Consider the following 14,929-nt stretch of genomic DNA (forward strand, 5'->3'; position numbering starts at 1 on the left):
TAAAAGAGCTGCAAGAAGATAGCGGAGAAGCCCGGCAGAAGGACACCGGAGAAGAGGGAAGAAGACGACAGAAGACCGGGCCCCAGCAGTAGGACACCGGAGAAGAGGGAAGAAGGAGAAGAGGGAAGAAGATGACAGAAGACCAGGCCCCCGCTAGTAAAAGAGCTGCAAAAAGAAAGCGGAGAAGCCCGGCAGAAGGAAGAAGGCACCGGAGAGCAGAAGAAGAGACCCCCAAAGTCGTAAGAAGACCCCCAGAGCTGCCTAATAAATTACTTTTAAAACATGTGTAGTGTGGGTTTTTTTTCCTCCAGGTGAATGGGTGGGGTTCGATGTACCCCATACTCATTCACCTAGGGTGGGGGGGCGGGATCTGGGGGGCCCCCTTATTAAAGGGGGCTCCCGGATTCTGATAAGCTCCCTGCCCGCAAACCCCGACAACCAACGACCAGGGTTGTCGGGAAGAGGCCCATGTCCCTATCAACATGGGGACGCGGTGCTTTGGGGTGGGGGGGGGCCGCAGGGCGCCCCCCTGCCCCAAAGCACCCACCCCCCATTTTGAGGGTATGCGGTCTGGTACGGTTAAGGGGGGGAGGGTGCTCGCTCATCCCCACCCCCTTTCCTGACCGGCCAGGCTGCGTGCTCAGGAAAAGGGTCTGGTATGGATTTTGGGGGGACCCCCCACGCCGTTTTTTTTTGCGGCATAGGGTTTTCCCTTAAAATCCATAGCAGACCCAAGGGCCTGGTATGCTCTTGGAGGGGAACCCATGCCGTTTTTTATTTAAAATTTGGCGTGGAGTTCCCCCTCAAGATTCATACCATACACAGTGCCTGGTATTGGCAGGGATCCAAGTCGGATCCCCATTCAATATGGTGCCGCGGCTAAACGCAACCGCGGCTAATCGCACTGTACAAATGCAGCTGATCGCTGTGCCTGGAGTCTTTGGGCCAGATTCACAAAGGTTAGCGGATCTTTAGATCCGTGTAACCTATGTGTTTTAAGATCCGCCCTTGCAAGTTTGTGAGGAAAGTGTCAAATTCACAACACACTTACCTCCAAACTTGCGACGGCGGATCCTAACTCCCCCGGCGGAATTCTAATTCCGCGGCTGGGGGAGTGTACTATTTAAATCAGGCGCGCTCCCGCGCCGATTTAAATACGCATGCGCCGTCCTGGGAATTTCCCGGCGTGCATTGCTCCCACTGACGTCGCTAGGACGTCAGTGGTTTCGATGCGTACGCAAACTACGTAGTTCCGTATTCGAGAACGACTTAGGGAAACTACGTAAAAAAAATACAAATCGACGCGGGAACGACGGCCATACTTAACAATACTTACCCCTGCTTTTAGCAGGGGTAAGTATACGACGGGTACCGCGCTACGGAAACGACGTAAGAACACAGCGTCGGGTCCGCGTACGTTAGTGAATTTCGCGTATCTCGCTGATTTACATATTATTCTGTGTAAATCAGCGGGAACGCCCCCGGCGCCATTTTTAAATCCAAAAAAAGATCCGACAGTGTAACACTGTCGGATCTCAGCCCTATCTATGCGTAACTGGTTCTATGAATCAGGTGCATAGATAGGACCAGTAAAAATCAGAGATACGATGGTGTATCTGTAGATACACCGTCGTATCTCTTTGTGAATCTGGCCCTTAAATTTCAGCAGAAAATAAACATGCTTTGAACTGCGGCAGAACAGCCGTCCATGTGAAAGGGGCCAAAGTATGAATGGGACACATAGAAAACCATTGTTCTGTGCATGCCCCTGCGGAAAACTGCTTTTTTGTTCGGCAGAAAAACGCTGCTCTCTGCACAAATGATTATCGGCCCTTAGTGGATTTTGTATTTCATAAGTATCTCTTCCTATAAACACTATTAAAGCGGACCTTCAGTAATTTTTTCAACTTTGCATCTATTAAGTCTTTTGCCCTTGCCCTTAGACCCGGTTCACACTGGGGCGACACGACAGGCGGCTCAGCCGCCTGACGTGTCGCGTCCCATTGAATGCAATGGAACCGTTCTAATAGGAGCGACGCAAGTCGCTCCGACTTAGAAAAAAGGTTCCTGTAGTATTTCGGGGGCGGCTCGGGGCGATCTGCATTGGCTTCTATACAGAAGTCGTTTTGCGAATCGCCTCTGAAGTCGTCCTCAGGACGACTTGCAGAGTCGCCCCCGAAGTCGTGTCGCCTTTTCGGTAAGGGTCAGCAAGTTGCATTTTCCATCTGGAGCCAGACTTCTTTTTCCTTCGTTGTTACAACAGAGTGCTACACTCAAGTTTGATACACGTTGGGACTATTAACCAATTGTTTGTCACGAATTTGTTAAACACTTTTTTTTTATATATATTGGACTTTTAAGCAGCCTTCTCTTTGATTTATTTAGTTATTTGAAGGCCCTTCAGTCTCTAGCGCTACTCCACTTTCTTGTTTATGATTTATATGTTAGTATAACATTTTTGAGTTAGCAGCTTTATATAATTTTTTGTTATTTTTGGTAAGCGCACTATTCTCCTTTTATACCTATTGACTAGGTCCGTTGGGACCTTCCTTTTCGGTAAGGGTCAGCAAGTTGCATTTTCCATCTGGAGCCAGACTTCTTTTTCCTTCGTTGTTACAACAGAGTGCTACACTCAAGTTTGATACACGTTGGGACTATTAACCAATTGTTTGTCACGAATTTGTTAAACACTTTTTTTTTATATATATTGGACTTTTATGTAGCCTTCTCTTTGATTTATTTAGTTATTTGAAGGCCCTTCAGTCTCTAGCGCTACTCCACTTTCTTGTTTATGTGTGAACCAACTCTTATTGTTTTAACTTTGGATAGTAAAACATTTTTCATCTACCAGTAAATACCTTATACAGCTCACTTCCTGTTTCTTGTCTGGTCATTAGCCTAGGCCTATGACATCATGCACAGCTCTCTCTCTCACTCTTGTGAGAGCTTGCCAAGAAGGGAGGGGGGATGAGTCATACGAGTGCCAATGAGGGCTGCAGAGCTGGAGGTGTGTCTGTGTAAATCCAGGAAGTGAACAGGCAGCAGCTTCAGCTGCCCACAGTTAAAATGGATGCAGCCAGACTTAGTGGAGGGAGATTTCTGCAGCATATTTGGCAAGTACAGAATCTCAGCAGGAAATTTGAACCATGTATGGGCAAGCTGAATGTACCATGGTGATCGATCCATCAATCAACATGGGTACAACCAGCCCTTTGGATATTACATACGATTATTGATACTGCCTGGTATAGTAATATAATCACTGCCTTCTCCCGGCAGGGAGAGCTTCCCCGCCCACCCACCTGTGGTTACAGAAAGAAATTTGCTCTGTGTTTGGCCTGCCTTAATTTCAGTCTTGCACAGTTGTACAAGCTTATTAGGATTTTTTTTTTTACCAAAAATTGTAGAAGAATACATATCTGCCTAAACTGAGGAAAACAATTATTTTTTAAAAAAAATTAGGATATTTATTATAGCAAAAAGTGAAAAATATTGTGTTTTTTTCAAAATTGGTGCTATTTTTTTGTTTATAGCTCAAAAAATAAAAACCGCAGAGGTGATCAAATACCACCAAAAGAAAGCTCTATTTGTGATGAAAAGAAGGATGTAAATTTTGTTTTGGTTCAGCGTCGCATGACTGCGCAATTGTCAGTTAAAGAGATGCAGTGCTGTATCTCAAAAAATGGCCTGGTCATTGAGCAGCCAAATCTCCCAGGCCTGAAGTGGTTAAAGTAGAGTTCCACCCAAAAGTGGAATTTCTGCTTTAAGTACTCCTCGCCCCCTTACGTGCCACATTTGGCATGTAATTTTTTTGGGGGGGAGTGGGTACCTACTTTAGAGAGACTTCCTGTCCCCTATCCTCGTTCCGTCTTCAGGCCACCTAAGCGGCCCCTCCCTCTGGGCAATCTTCTGGGACACATCACAGGTCTGACAAGACTGGCTGTTCACTCGGAGAGCGTGGCTCGCACATGAAGCCACAAGCTCTCACGGCCGGGTGCCCACAGTTCCAATAAAGGTGCCATGGAGAGGAGCGAGGCATTGGGTGTCCACATCGCTGGACCGTGGGACAGGTGAGTGCCTGTTTATTAAAAGTCAGCAGATATACATTTTGTAGCTGCTGACTTTTATTAAACTGAAAAAAGCCTGGAACTCTGCTTTTAATGTACTCTCTGCAAAAAAGCCAAACAAAATTTCTGTTGTTAATTTACCCCCCAGCCCCTCCAACTTACCTGAGCTAGATCCAGCGCTGTGCCTGAAAGCTGCTCTTTCTCTCCCTCCTCATTGGACTCAATGAGAGCAGTGGGAGCCAATTTCTCTTGCTACTGTCAATCAAATTCAGTGACGAGGAAGCCAGGGGGGTGGGCCAAGCACCACTGTGTGTATCTATAGACACACACAGCCCAGTTTATGATCAAGCCCACACGTGTCATCATAGGAAATGGCTTCCTGTAGTGGCGCACAGAGAGGAGGAAGAGCCAAGAAGAGGAGGATTGAGGCTGCTCTGTGCAAAACCACTGCACAGAGCAGGTATATATATATAACATGTTTGTTAGTTTAAAAAAATTACTTTACAGTTACTTTAAACTTCAATTTTGGAAGGAAGGACGAATTTGGTGTAACATTTAGCATGACAATGATTATATCCTATTACCAGGGCTTTTTTTCAGGGGGAACTTGGTGACCACCTCTGGTTCAGACCCTTTGGTGCTTGCTCACCACAATCACTTGTAAACACAGAAGTCCGGTTTCTGTGTTTACAAGTGACAGCTCTGCACTCTGTGTGTAACCCCCTGAACTCTGCACTCTGTATGTAATGCAATCCTGATATTTAATGCCCCTTTAAGACCCTTCTACTGTTTGTGAAATCTGACCACACCCACTATTTGATGTGATTTGGAGGGTGTGTGTGGGTGGAGGGGTTTTGGGGGTCGTAGTTGAGTTCCAGCACCTATAGTTTGAGAAAAAAAGCCCTTCCTATTACTATGGCCTCCTTTCCTGAATAGAAGTGGAATTTGTTATTTTTTGAATTGTGACCTATTTATTTTTTGTTTTATAGCCTGCAAGAAATATTTACATAAGTACCCAGGAGATCAAGAGCTGCTGTGGGAAGTGGAAGGTGTAGGTCACTGGTTCCAAAGAACCCTTATTTCTCATATACTCAACAGAGAAACCGCAAGATTGTCGGGTAAGTTATATAAGTAGCATATTACTTACGTTTATATGATTTACCGTCACTTTAGTCTTTAATCTATGCTCTTAGGATAGTTGTCCTGCTTTATCACAAAGAATGTGGAATACAGGACTGTTTTATACTGTCAACAATAACAGGTAACATTGTAGGAAAAAAAAACAAAGAAGCAAAGTTTCCTCTTAGTGACAAGGGGACTAATTAGTTCATTGTCAGCAATCAACATTGGGCTTCTGCACAATCACTTGGCCCCATGCATTATTTATTTTTTATTCCTTTATTTTCAAAAATTAGCAGTGTACAGTCAGGTAAACAAAAGAGAAAAACACATTATTTATCAAATGACAACCAAGAGGGTCACACCATTTAGACCCATAAGCCAACAGACTAGGTAAGACATAGAATATATGAGTACATATAAATCATCAATGTCCAGGGAATATAAGGCATACAAGATAGTGACAGTGGCATGGAAAACCCAGAACAAATACCCGTAGACTTAAAACTGTGCAACTATATAAAACGCAACAATATATCGGGAAGCTGGGCATCCCGATGGCCATCCAGGCCCTGACATGGAACAGTGAGATACGGAAAATGCATTCAAGGATATTCAAATGTCTAAAGAAATAATGCGCTCATGGCTAAGCCAGGTATACGGGGGGGGGGAGCGGGAAAGAGGGTGGGAGGGGACGTTCGAGAAGAGAAAGAGTAAGGGGCCAGGTGTCCCTTGGTAGAAGAAAGAGTACAGATGGAGAACAATAGATAGATAGTCAAATAGACAGATTGAGCCTCTCGCCCGGGGAATACCGACCAAGTCCAGGAGATCGGTCAGGCTGGGAGACCTCCTGAAGATAAGCATATATGTATACAAAATGCTGCCAAAGGTCTCCAGGTGTCACGAAAGATCCCCTCCCGGCTGTTCAGTGTCGTGTCACAGTAAGCCACGACCCCACACAGTTAGAATCACTCCTTAGGACACACTTAATCCCTTCCTAGCCCCCTAGTGGTTAACCCCTTCCCTGCCAGTCACATTTATACAGTAATCAGTGCATTTTTATAGCACTAATCGCTGTATAAATGTGAATGGTCCCAAAATAGCGTCAAAAGTGTCCGATGTGTCTGCCATAATGTCACAGTCACAATAAAAATTATTGATAAAATGCCATAAAACTATCCCCTATTTTGTAGACGCTATAACTTTTGCGCAAACCAATCAATGTACGCTTATTGTGATTTTTTTTTACCAAAAATATGTAGAAGAATATGTATCGGCCTAAACTGAGGATTTATTTTTTTTTATAATATTTTTTGGGGATATTTATTATAGCAAAAAGTAAAAAATATTGCTTTTGTTTCCAAATTGTCGCTCTATTTTTGTTTATAGCGCAAAAAATAAAAACCACAGAGGTGATCAAATGCCACCAAAAAAGGACGTCAATTTTGTTTGGGAGCCACGTCGCACGACTGCGCAAGTGTCAGTTAAAGTGACGCAGTGCCGAATCGCAAAAAGTGGCTCGGTCATTTGGCAGCCAAACCCTCTGGAAGTGGTTAAGCTACCTATAAAACAATAGATTCCTCCATTCACACAAAACATCAGAGATGAAGGAATCTCCCCCTGCCAGCTATAGTATTCAAGCAGCTGCAGCATCCACAGATGTCTGAAAACCCGAATGCTGAATACATCCTAATGGATGCAGTCACTGTTTAACCAAGAGCTTTTGATTTTTCCGTCGACTTTTGTCAAGCTGGGTGATGTCAACAGGGTGACCCACAGCTTGAGGTTTGGGAAGTTTGAGCCAACTTTAGTCAACATATTTTATCATATCTAGTGTATATCTGGTGGGTGTGACTAGCTTAATCAGATATAAAAAGCTGGATATGCATGGATTGAAAATTGGCCAGTTCAGCAGGGACTGGACAAATTTGGATCCATGTATGGGCACCCTGTTTGTGCTCAAGTGGATCTATTGGTCGACTTTTGTGTACAGCCAGCCAGTCGTTTTTTTTTCTCCAAACGATTAGTGCCGCTGGCAGAACACAAAAAACTGCAGGAGGATTTGGGGCGGCACAGTGGTGTATTGGATAGCACTTTAACCTAGCAGTAAAAAGAGTTGCTGGTTTGAATCCCGACCACGACACTACCTGCCTGGAGTTTGCATGTTCTCCCTGTGCCTGCATGGGTTTCCTCCCACACTCCAAAGACATGCTTGTAGGTTAAATGGATTCTGTCTAAATTGTCCCTAGTATAAATGCGAGTTAGGGACCTTAGATTGTAAGCTCCTTGAGGGTAAGGACTGATGGGAATGTATTTGTAAAGCGCTGTGTAAATTGACAGCGCTATATAAGTACCTGGAATAATAATAATAAGCACTGACTGTGTTGATGGGGAAATCAAGCAATTCCACCTGTAGTGGGAGGAAAGTAAATTGCATTACTCTTTACTCTGCTTTACTCTTACAAACATAATATATCTAATCCATGCTTGCATCTCTTAAAGTAAACATGTGCTTTGCCCATTCAGGGCTCAACAAGAGATTTTGTTTTTATCCCTTACCCCTCAGAATATACCGTATATACTCGAGTATAAATCGAGTTTTTCAGCACATGCCCCCCCTCGGCTTATACTCGAGTCACCTTTTTGCGCCTGATCTCCCAGACTTTGGGGACCCGGTACCGGCCCAGTTCCCTGGATCTCAAGCTTGGCATATAGCTCCACTCTTCCTCTACAAGTGTGCAAAGTTTGTTGTCAAGGGGACCTATGGCCGGGGAGCACCAATTTTTTAAAGTCTGGCACCCCTTCCATAGACTCTCATGTTAAATGGTCATTTCTCCGGTAACTTTGGGGACCCGGTACCGACCAGAAACTTGGCACACATGTACCCCCCCGTTCTCTTCTACAAGTGTGCAAAGTTTGCTGTCTGGAGGACCTACGGCCGGGGAGCACCGATTTTTCAAAGCCAGGCACCCCTTCTATATACTCCCATGTTAAACGTAAGTCTAGTCATGGACACAGTGAGGCATGGGCACAGTGAGGCATGGGCACAGTGAGGCATGGACACAGTGAGGCAAGGACACAGTGAGGCATGGGCACAGTGAGGCATGCACGTGGTCACAGTGAGGCATGGACACAGTGAGGCATGGACTTGAGGCAAGGACACAGTGAGGCATGGACTTGAGGCATGGACACAGTGAGGCATGCACGTGGACACAGGGAGGCATGCTGATGGACACCCTAGGTTTATACTCAAGTCAATAAGTTTTCCCATTTTTTGTGGTAAAATTAGGTGCCTCGGCTTATATTCGGGTCGGCTTATACTCGACTATATACGGTACATAGCCTTCGCTCTCTGGTTTTGCTATTATGGAACTACCTGCTACATTACGATATGGAGGAGCAATCAGCACCTGTCATATGGGAGTACATGGTTCTGTGTAAGCTTTGGTACTGGCAATCTGTAGCTTATACAAGACATTTTTTTTCTTCCAGCTGCTGATATGAGTGGAAGAGTGAAAGGAAGATAAGTATACGCTGCTGGGGAGAGCTAAATTTAAAGTGTACTTGTTTGCCCTGTGTGGGAAAAGCAATACTTTCACTTTAACCTCCCTGGCGGTATGATTCTTTCTGGTTTTAGGTGCTGAAAGCGGTACCATTATTTTGCAAGGAAATTTGGCGTTTTACATTGTAGGCCTGTAATTCTTAGGAATATCTCACTTAAAGCGGAGGTCCGGTAAAAAAAAATTAAAAGTCAGCAGCTGCTAACACTGTAGCTGCTGACTTTTAATAAGGACACTTACCTGTCCTAGTCGCCAGCGATGTCAGCCCCAGCCGAGGCCGATCCTTGATCCTGGCAGCTCCAGGCGCCGCCATCCACAGTAAGGGAAACAGGCAGTGAAGCCCGTGCGGCTTCACTGCCTGTTTCCTACTGCACATGTGAATGGGCCGGCTGCTTTCTAGGATACACACAGTTTCCAGAATGCAGCGCGCCCCATTCACAAGAAGAAACCGAGTGTAGGAGGAGGAAGAGAAGTCACCGCGGAAGATGAAGAGGCAGATTCGGGACTTTCTGCATAGCAACAGCTATTTAGGGTAAGTAAAAAAATTTTTTTTTTTTTTTAGATTTTTTTCAGGGTGGAACTCCGCTTTAAATCTGTCCAGTAGACATCTCGGGTATGATAACGTTTGAAAAACAAAATCATAAATTATAATATAATAAATAACTATAAATAATTATAACAAATAATAATATAATTATAATAAAAAGTATTCAATAATGTAATCAACTCAAAATCACTGAAATTTGCTCAGTTGCAGAATTGTCGCTGTCATTACTTTTATTGTTTAATGATGAATTTCCCCACAAATCGCTATCGCTTAATTCTGCAAGTGATTATAATTTATTATCGCTGTTTTCTAGCTGCTCTATTGACATAAAGGGACACTTTTGGTTGCTTTGGACAATCTACAGTTTGCAGGCAGAAAGAACTGTTTTTATTATATAAAAGTACATGTAGGACACTGGGCAGACCACTAGGGATAAGGGGGGTGTGTATTTTTTTACATACAGTACTGTAATCTGTAAGATTACAGTACACTGTATGTAATGTGTTTATTTACTTTTTTTAATTTGGTGCCGTTCTCCACCCCTGTGCGTCGTAACGTCGCAGGGAACGGAGATCGGCGGCACACAGGCACTGTGTGAATCGAGCGAGGACGCCGCTCGCTCACACAGCGGGGAGGCATCGCAGGATCCAGGGACAAGGTAAGTAAACCCTGCCTGTGGACAATGCAAGGCGATCCCGAGTCTGGCTCGGGGATACCGCTTTTGGTCCTGAAATCTTACCCCGAGACAGATTTAGGAATACTGCCAGGGGGGTTAATAAGGCCACAGTGTACTATTCCAGCCTATATTCTGGCTTTCCTAATGTCTCACATTTTTAGTATGAATACTATAGAACATTTATCATGAAGAGAAAAACATGTTAGCAATGTGCTTTAAACTGGTACATGAGAAAAATGTGTCTTTAGCACAACTTCTTTTTATTTAGGCTCCATGCACACTGGGCTTAAAAAAATGCCAGTACCCTTGGGAGTAAACGCTCTTATAGTTTTTTTTTACAAAGTTTAGATGAGTTTAGGAGAGTTTTGCAGGTTTTTTTCTGCCAGAAAGCTCCAATCAGGCGCAGACCAGAAGGTTTTTTTCCTGCCTCTAAACGTTGAGCTTATAATATGCCTGTAATCATCCTAATGACACTTTGCAGTTGATTTGCTCTGCTGACTTCCATCATCCAATCACATGCAAGCAAAAATGCTGTTTTTTTTTTTCCTTGCACGTGATTGGGTGTTCTTTGCACAGTGAAGTTTTACCTCATTTACTAAGCTCTGGAGCAACTGCACTTTGCAAAGTGCACAGTCTATTTGCCTTTAGTAAATCAACCCCATGGGATAACATTGAGCTGCTTCTACAGGCAGAAACTCCTCTAGAAGCAACGATTTTTAAGCCAGTGTGCATGGAGCCTTAAGTGCTCCCTACAGTTGCTTAAAGTCCCTGGAAGCGACATGGAGGTCTACAGCCAATACTGTGTGTGTGTCTGTCTTTAAAAGACTGATGTCATTAGGCATGGTACCAGGACTCAAGTCCTGCGGAAACAGAGTTCCTGCACTTTTTTCACAGCAGGAACTCAGTTCCCTTTGCAGGACTAAAGCAGCCGAGAGCAGCCGAGCCGCCCGAGCCAATCCTTCATTAAGCGGCGATGCCCAGCTCGAGTCACTGTCAGGGGCAGGCGAACCTTAGTAATCCTTTATGTTACTGGCCGCTTCTTGTATATGGATTCATCGGGTAGTGTGCGGGTATTCCGTCACTTGCTTGATGCCGCAATGTCTCCTGGGAGCTTTTGTCATTGTTCCCAGGAGACATTGTGGAGGTCTGCCGCGAGATATCGCGGGATTTAAAAAGAACTTGCTGTTTAGTAATTATGCATATGAGTGTATCATTTTTTTTTTGGTGGGGGAGTGGATCTTGGGTGGGAGTTCCCACACTTTTTTCCCTAGGACTTGACCCCTGCATGGTACCGTTCATCTTTGTAACCTAAACCAGGTGTACATACCTATTCTATTAACATTGCAATATCCTGTAGTTGTGGAGTGAAATTTAGAGGCGCTAGCTAATAGTGTATGAACACTAAATGAATATATTATGCATAAATACCTATATATAAATGAGTGAGTGTGAAATAAAAATTAAACGTTTAAATAAATAGTGACCATATGTATCAAAATTGACCACAATATTTGTTGAGAAGATCAATTAATAATAGTGCACAATAAAAGGTGAAAAATGTGCCAAAAATTTAAAATAAAGTCCATATATGTATAAATGATGAATCCTCAATAACATAGACAGAAGATCTTCCACCTTCACCAAGATATAGAAAGACCACCAAAGTGCTCATGGATGGCACCTTACTGCAAATAATGGACCACTTTAATTAAAAAGAGGTCAATTAGGCAGATTAGAGATAATTTTCCAGGCTTAGATCTCTCAGTCTCACAGTCTTGATAGAGCAACACTCCACGCCACATGAGGTATTAAAACAAGAGAAAGAAAATCGCCATAGAATAATATTGTTTTTTATTTTATAAAACAGAAGAACAAACGCCAAATGGCCTCTTACTTGATGGGGTGCCTAGCCCCGGCACTGAGGTTGAAAGCGTGGATATTATGGGGAGAAGAGATGGAGTCCCGTTACCGGCATTGGAACATGCAGAGCCGCAATAGCGTTGTTGGCGTGCGTTCCACCCTCCAGAGTGAGAGAGCCAGCAGGACCCACTTCCTGGTCCTGCTGGCTCTCTCACTCTGGAGGGTGGAACGCACGCCAACAACGCTATTGCGGCTCTGCATGTTCCAATGCCGGTAACGGGACTCCATCTCTTCTCCCCATAATATCCACGCTTTCAACCTCAGTGCCGGGGCTAGGCACTCCATCAAGTAAGAGGCCATTTGGCGTTTGTTCTTCTGTTTTATAAAATAAAAAACAATATTATTCTATGGCGATTTTCTTTCTCTTGTTTTAATACCTCATGTGGCGTGGAGTGTTGCTCTATCAAGACTGTGAGACTGAGAGATCTAAGCCTGGAAAATTATCTCTAATCTGCCTAATTGACCTCTTTTTAATTAAAGTGGTCCATTATTTGCGGTAAGGTGCCATCCATGAGCACTTTGGTGGTCTTTCTATATCTTGGTGAAGGTGGAAGATCTTCTGTCTATGTTATTGAGGATTCATCATTTATACATATATGGACTTTATTTTCAATTTTTGGCACATTTTTCACCTTTTATTGTGCACTATTATTAATTGATCTTATCAACAAATATTGTGGTCAATTTTGATACATATGGTCACTATTTATTTAAACGTTTAATTTTTATTTCACACTCACTCATTTATATTTAGGTATTTATGCATAATATATTCATTTAGTGTTCATACACTATTAGCTAGCGCCTCTAAATTTTACTCCACTGTTTAAAATTGCATTCATGTAATTTCACAGAGAGCAGCTTGGCTATATATTTTATATTTTTATTTTATTTCACTTATTCATTCATATATTGGCGAGAGATTTCATTTCAATATCCTGTAGTTTCCATAGAGTTTAGATTGTACTGCCCTAAGCTTCTGAATTATATTCCTGAATACTTTCAGCTAACCAGGTTAGTAAAATGTTCACAGTTCAAGGTCAAATACAAGGTGGAAAAGTTTTCAGTTTATAGCATATTGTCTAAATTACTTAGCTGAAAGGATGTTTTTTTCCCTGAACAGATGGTACTGTACATTGTGGACAACATCTTTGCACAGACCACACAAGCAGTTGAACACTTTCTAGGACACCAGCACCCAATTACCAACCCATCACCATCACCATGCCTATCACAGTGGGCAGGGCAACCATTTGCCACCAAAATTTAGGCCAATTATTGCCAAATTTGCCAACCTGCTTGATAATCATGCAATGTATTGGCCCAATTTGAAAAAGCTGGTTAGCTGCCTGTCATATTAACCCTATAGCTTCACTGCATTCTGAAAAATCATATAGACAACGTATTCCAACTTCCCTTGCTGCCAGTTTATTTTCTGGGCTACCAATATAAAAGCAGTGAGACCCGGGAGGTTACTAGCATTAGGAAACGTAGCCAGCAATGGAAGTTTTCTTATTGCTTTCTTGACAGTGAAGATCAGTACTACACTGCTATGATTGCTGTGGTTATGCGCAGTAAACAAATCTCTGTTGTATGTATGTAACAGTCCCAGATCCAGAACCTGACAAACAAGAGCGGATCTCTCAGTGCACAGAAAAGCGTTCATCGGAGCCTCCTGCAGAATCCCAGCCTCATAATTCCGAACAAACAAATCCTGAACAGGCAGAAACTGAACAAACGGAAGATAGTAAGGAAACACAGGTAGGACTTTGGATTGCAATACTTTGATGCTTTGGTTTATCTTCTACATCTAATAATTCTGACACTTATAGCTGTGTCATTGATAACAACTGTAAATGTATTTAGTAGCCTAATTTCTTGGACAGCACCCTACCTGACTCCATCCTCACCACTTCCAGACCAGTGGCGGCTGGTGCTCAACATTTTTGGGGGGGTGCAAACGAAAAAAAAAATTGCAGCCTCACTGTGCCCATCAAATGCAGCCACTGTGCCATCAATTGTCACCACTGTGCCATGCCATCAAACGCAGCCACTGTGCCATTAATTGTCACCACTGTGCCATGCCATCAAACGCAGCCACTGTGCCATCAATTCGCACCACTGTGCCATGCCATTAAACGCAGCCACTGTGCCATGCCATCAAACGCAGCCACTGTGCCATCAATTGTCACCACTGTGCCATGCCATCAAACGCAGCCACTGTGCCATGCCATCAAACACAGCCACTGTGCCATCAATTGTCACCACTGTGCCCGTTAATTGTCACCGCTGTGCCCTTTAATTGTCACTGCTGTGCCCTTTAATTGTCCCCACTGTGCCCATTGTCGCCACTGTGCCCATTGATGTCGCCGCTGTGCCCTGCAAAGTGCCCCGTCCCCCGCCCGGCACTTTCCTTTACTGGAGTCAGCCATCCACGTCCCTCGATGTCTTCTAGCGCCCTTCTAGAGCCGATGGCTCTGATAGGCACTTCCGTACAGCCAACCAGCTGCCGTTATTCAGATGGCCGGACATTAACGCCGACCATTTGAATAGAACAGCGGCAGCGGCGATAATAACATAGATTTGTGCAATGCATGAATCTATGTTATTAGACTCAGTGGCGGTGAGAGCCAGAGGGGGCGGCGCTCCAGTGCCCTCTATGGACGAACCGCCACTGTTCCAGACATCAATCAGTGCTGTGATCAAAGTACATAAAACCTATGTCTTATTCCTTCACCTCCTCCAGCTGACCTGAGAACGCTTTCCATACCTTGGCTTATGTGGCTGACTTAAAGGGTCACTAAAGGAAACATTTTTTTTCACTAAATAGCTTCCTTTACCTTACTGCAGTCCTGGTTTCATGTCCTCATTGTTCATTTTTGCTCTGATGTTGCTGTAATTCTTCTCTGTTCTGGACACTTCCTGGTTGTCTGTTTCCTGATGAAAAAAATCATGGGAGCTTTCTCTCTGTGGTCACTAATCAAGGAGGTGTGATTAATGTGTGTCTAAAACCCCTCAACACCAATCAGTTCCGTTTTAC

At 43.8% G+C, this 14,929-nt stretch overlaps 1 protein-coding gene across 2 annotated transcripts in view; it reads left to right on the forward strand.

The window, feature by feature from the left end:
• FAM169A (family with sequence similarity 169 member A) overlaps window positions 1-14,929 on the forward strand; it is a 103,515-nt gene that overhangs the window by 76,535 nt on the left and 12,051 nt on the right. For both annotated transcript variants that reach the window (XM_040341418.1, XM_040341427.1), the window contains exons 7-8: window positions 5,057-5,185; window positions 13,496-13,650. In XM_040341418.1, coding sequence (XP_040197352.1) covers window positions 5,057-5,185; window positions 13,496-13,650 — 284 coding nt within the window. The remainder of the gene's footprint in view (window positions 1-5,056; window positions 5,186-13,495; window positions 13,651-14,929) is intronic.

The sequence above is a fragment of the Rana temporaria genome, chromosome 1 (genome assembly GCF_905171775.1).
Source record: "Rana temporaria chromosome 1, aRanTem1.1, whole genome shotgun sequence".
NCBI lineage: Eukaryota > Metazoa > Chordata > Amphibia > Anura > Ranidae > Rana > Rana temporaria.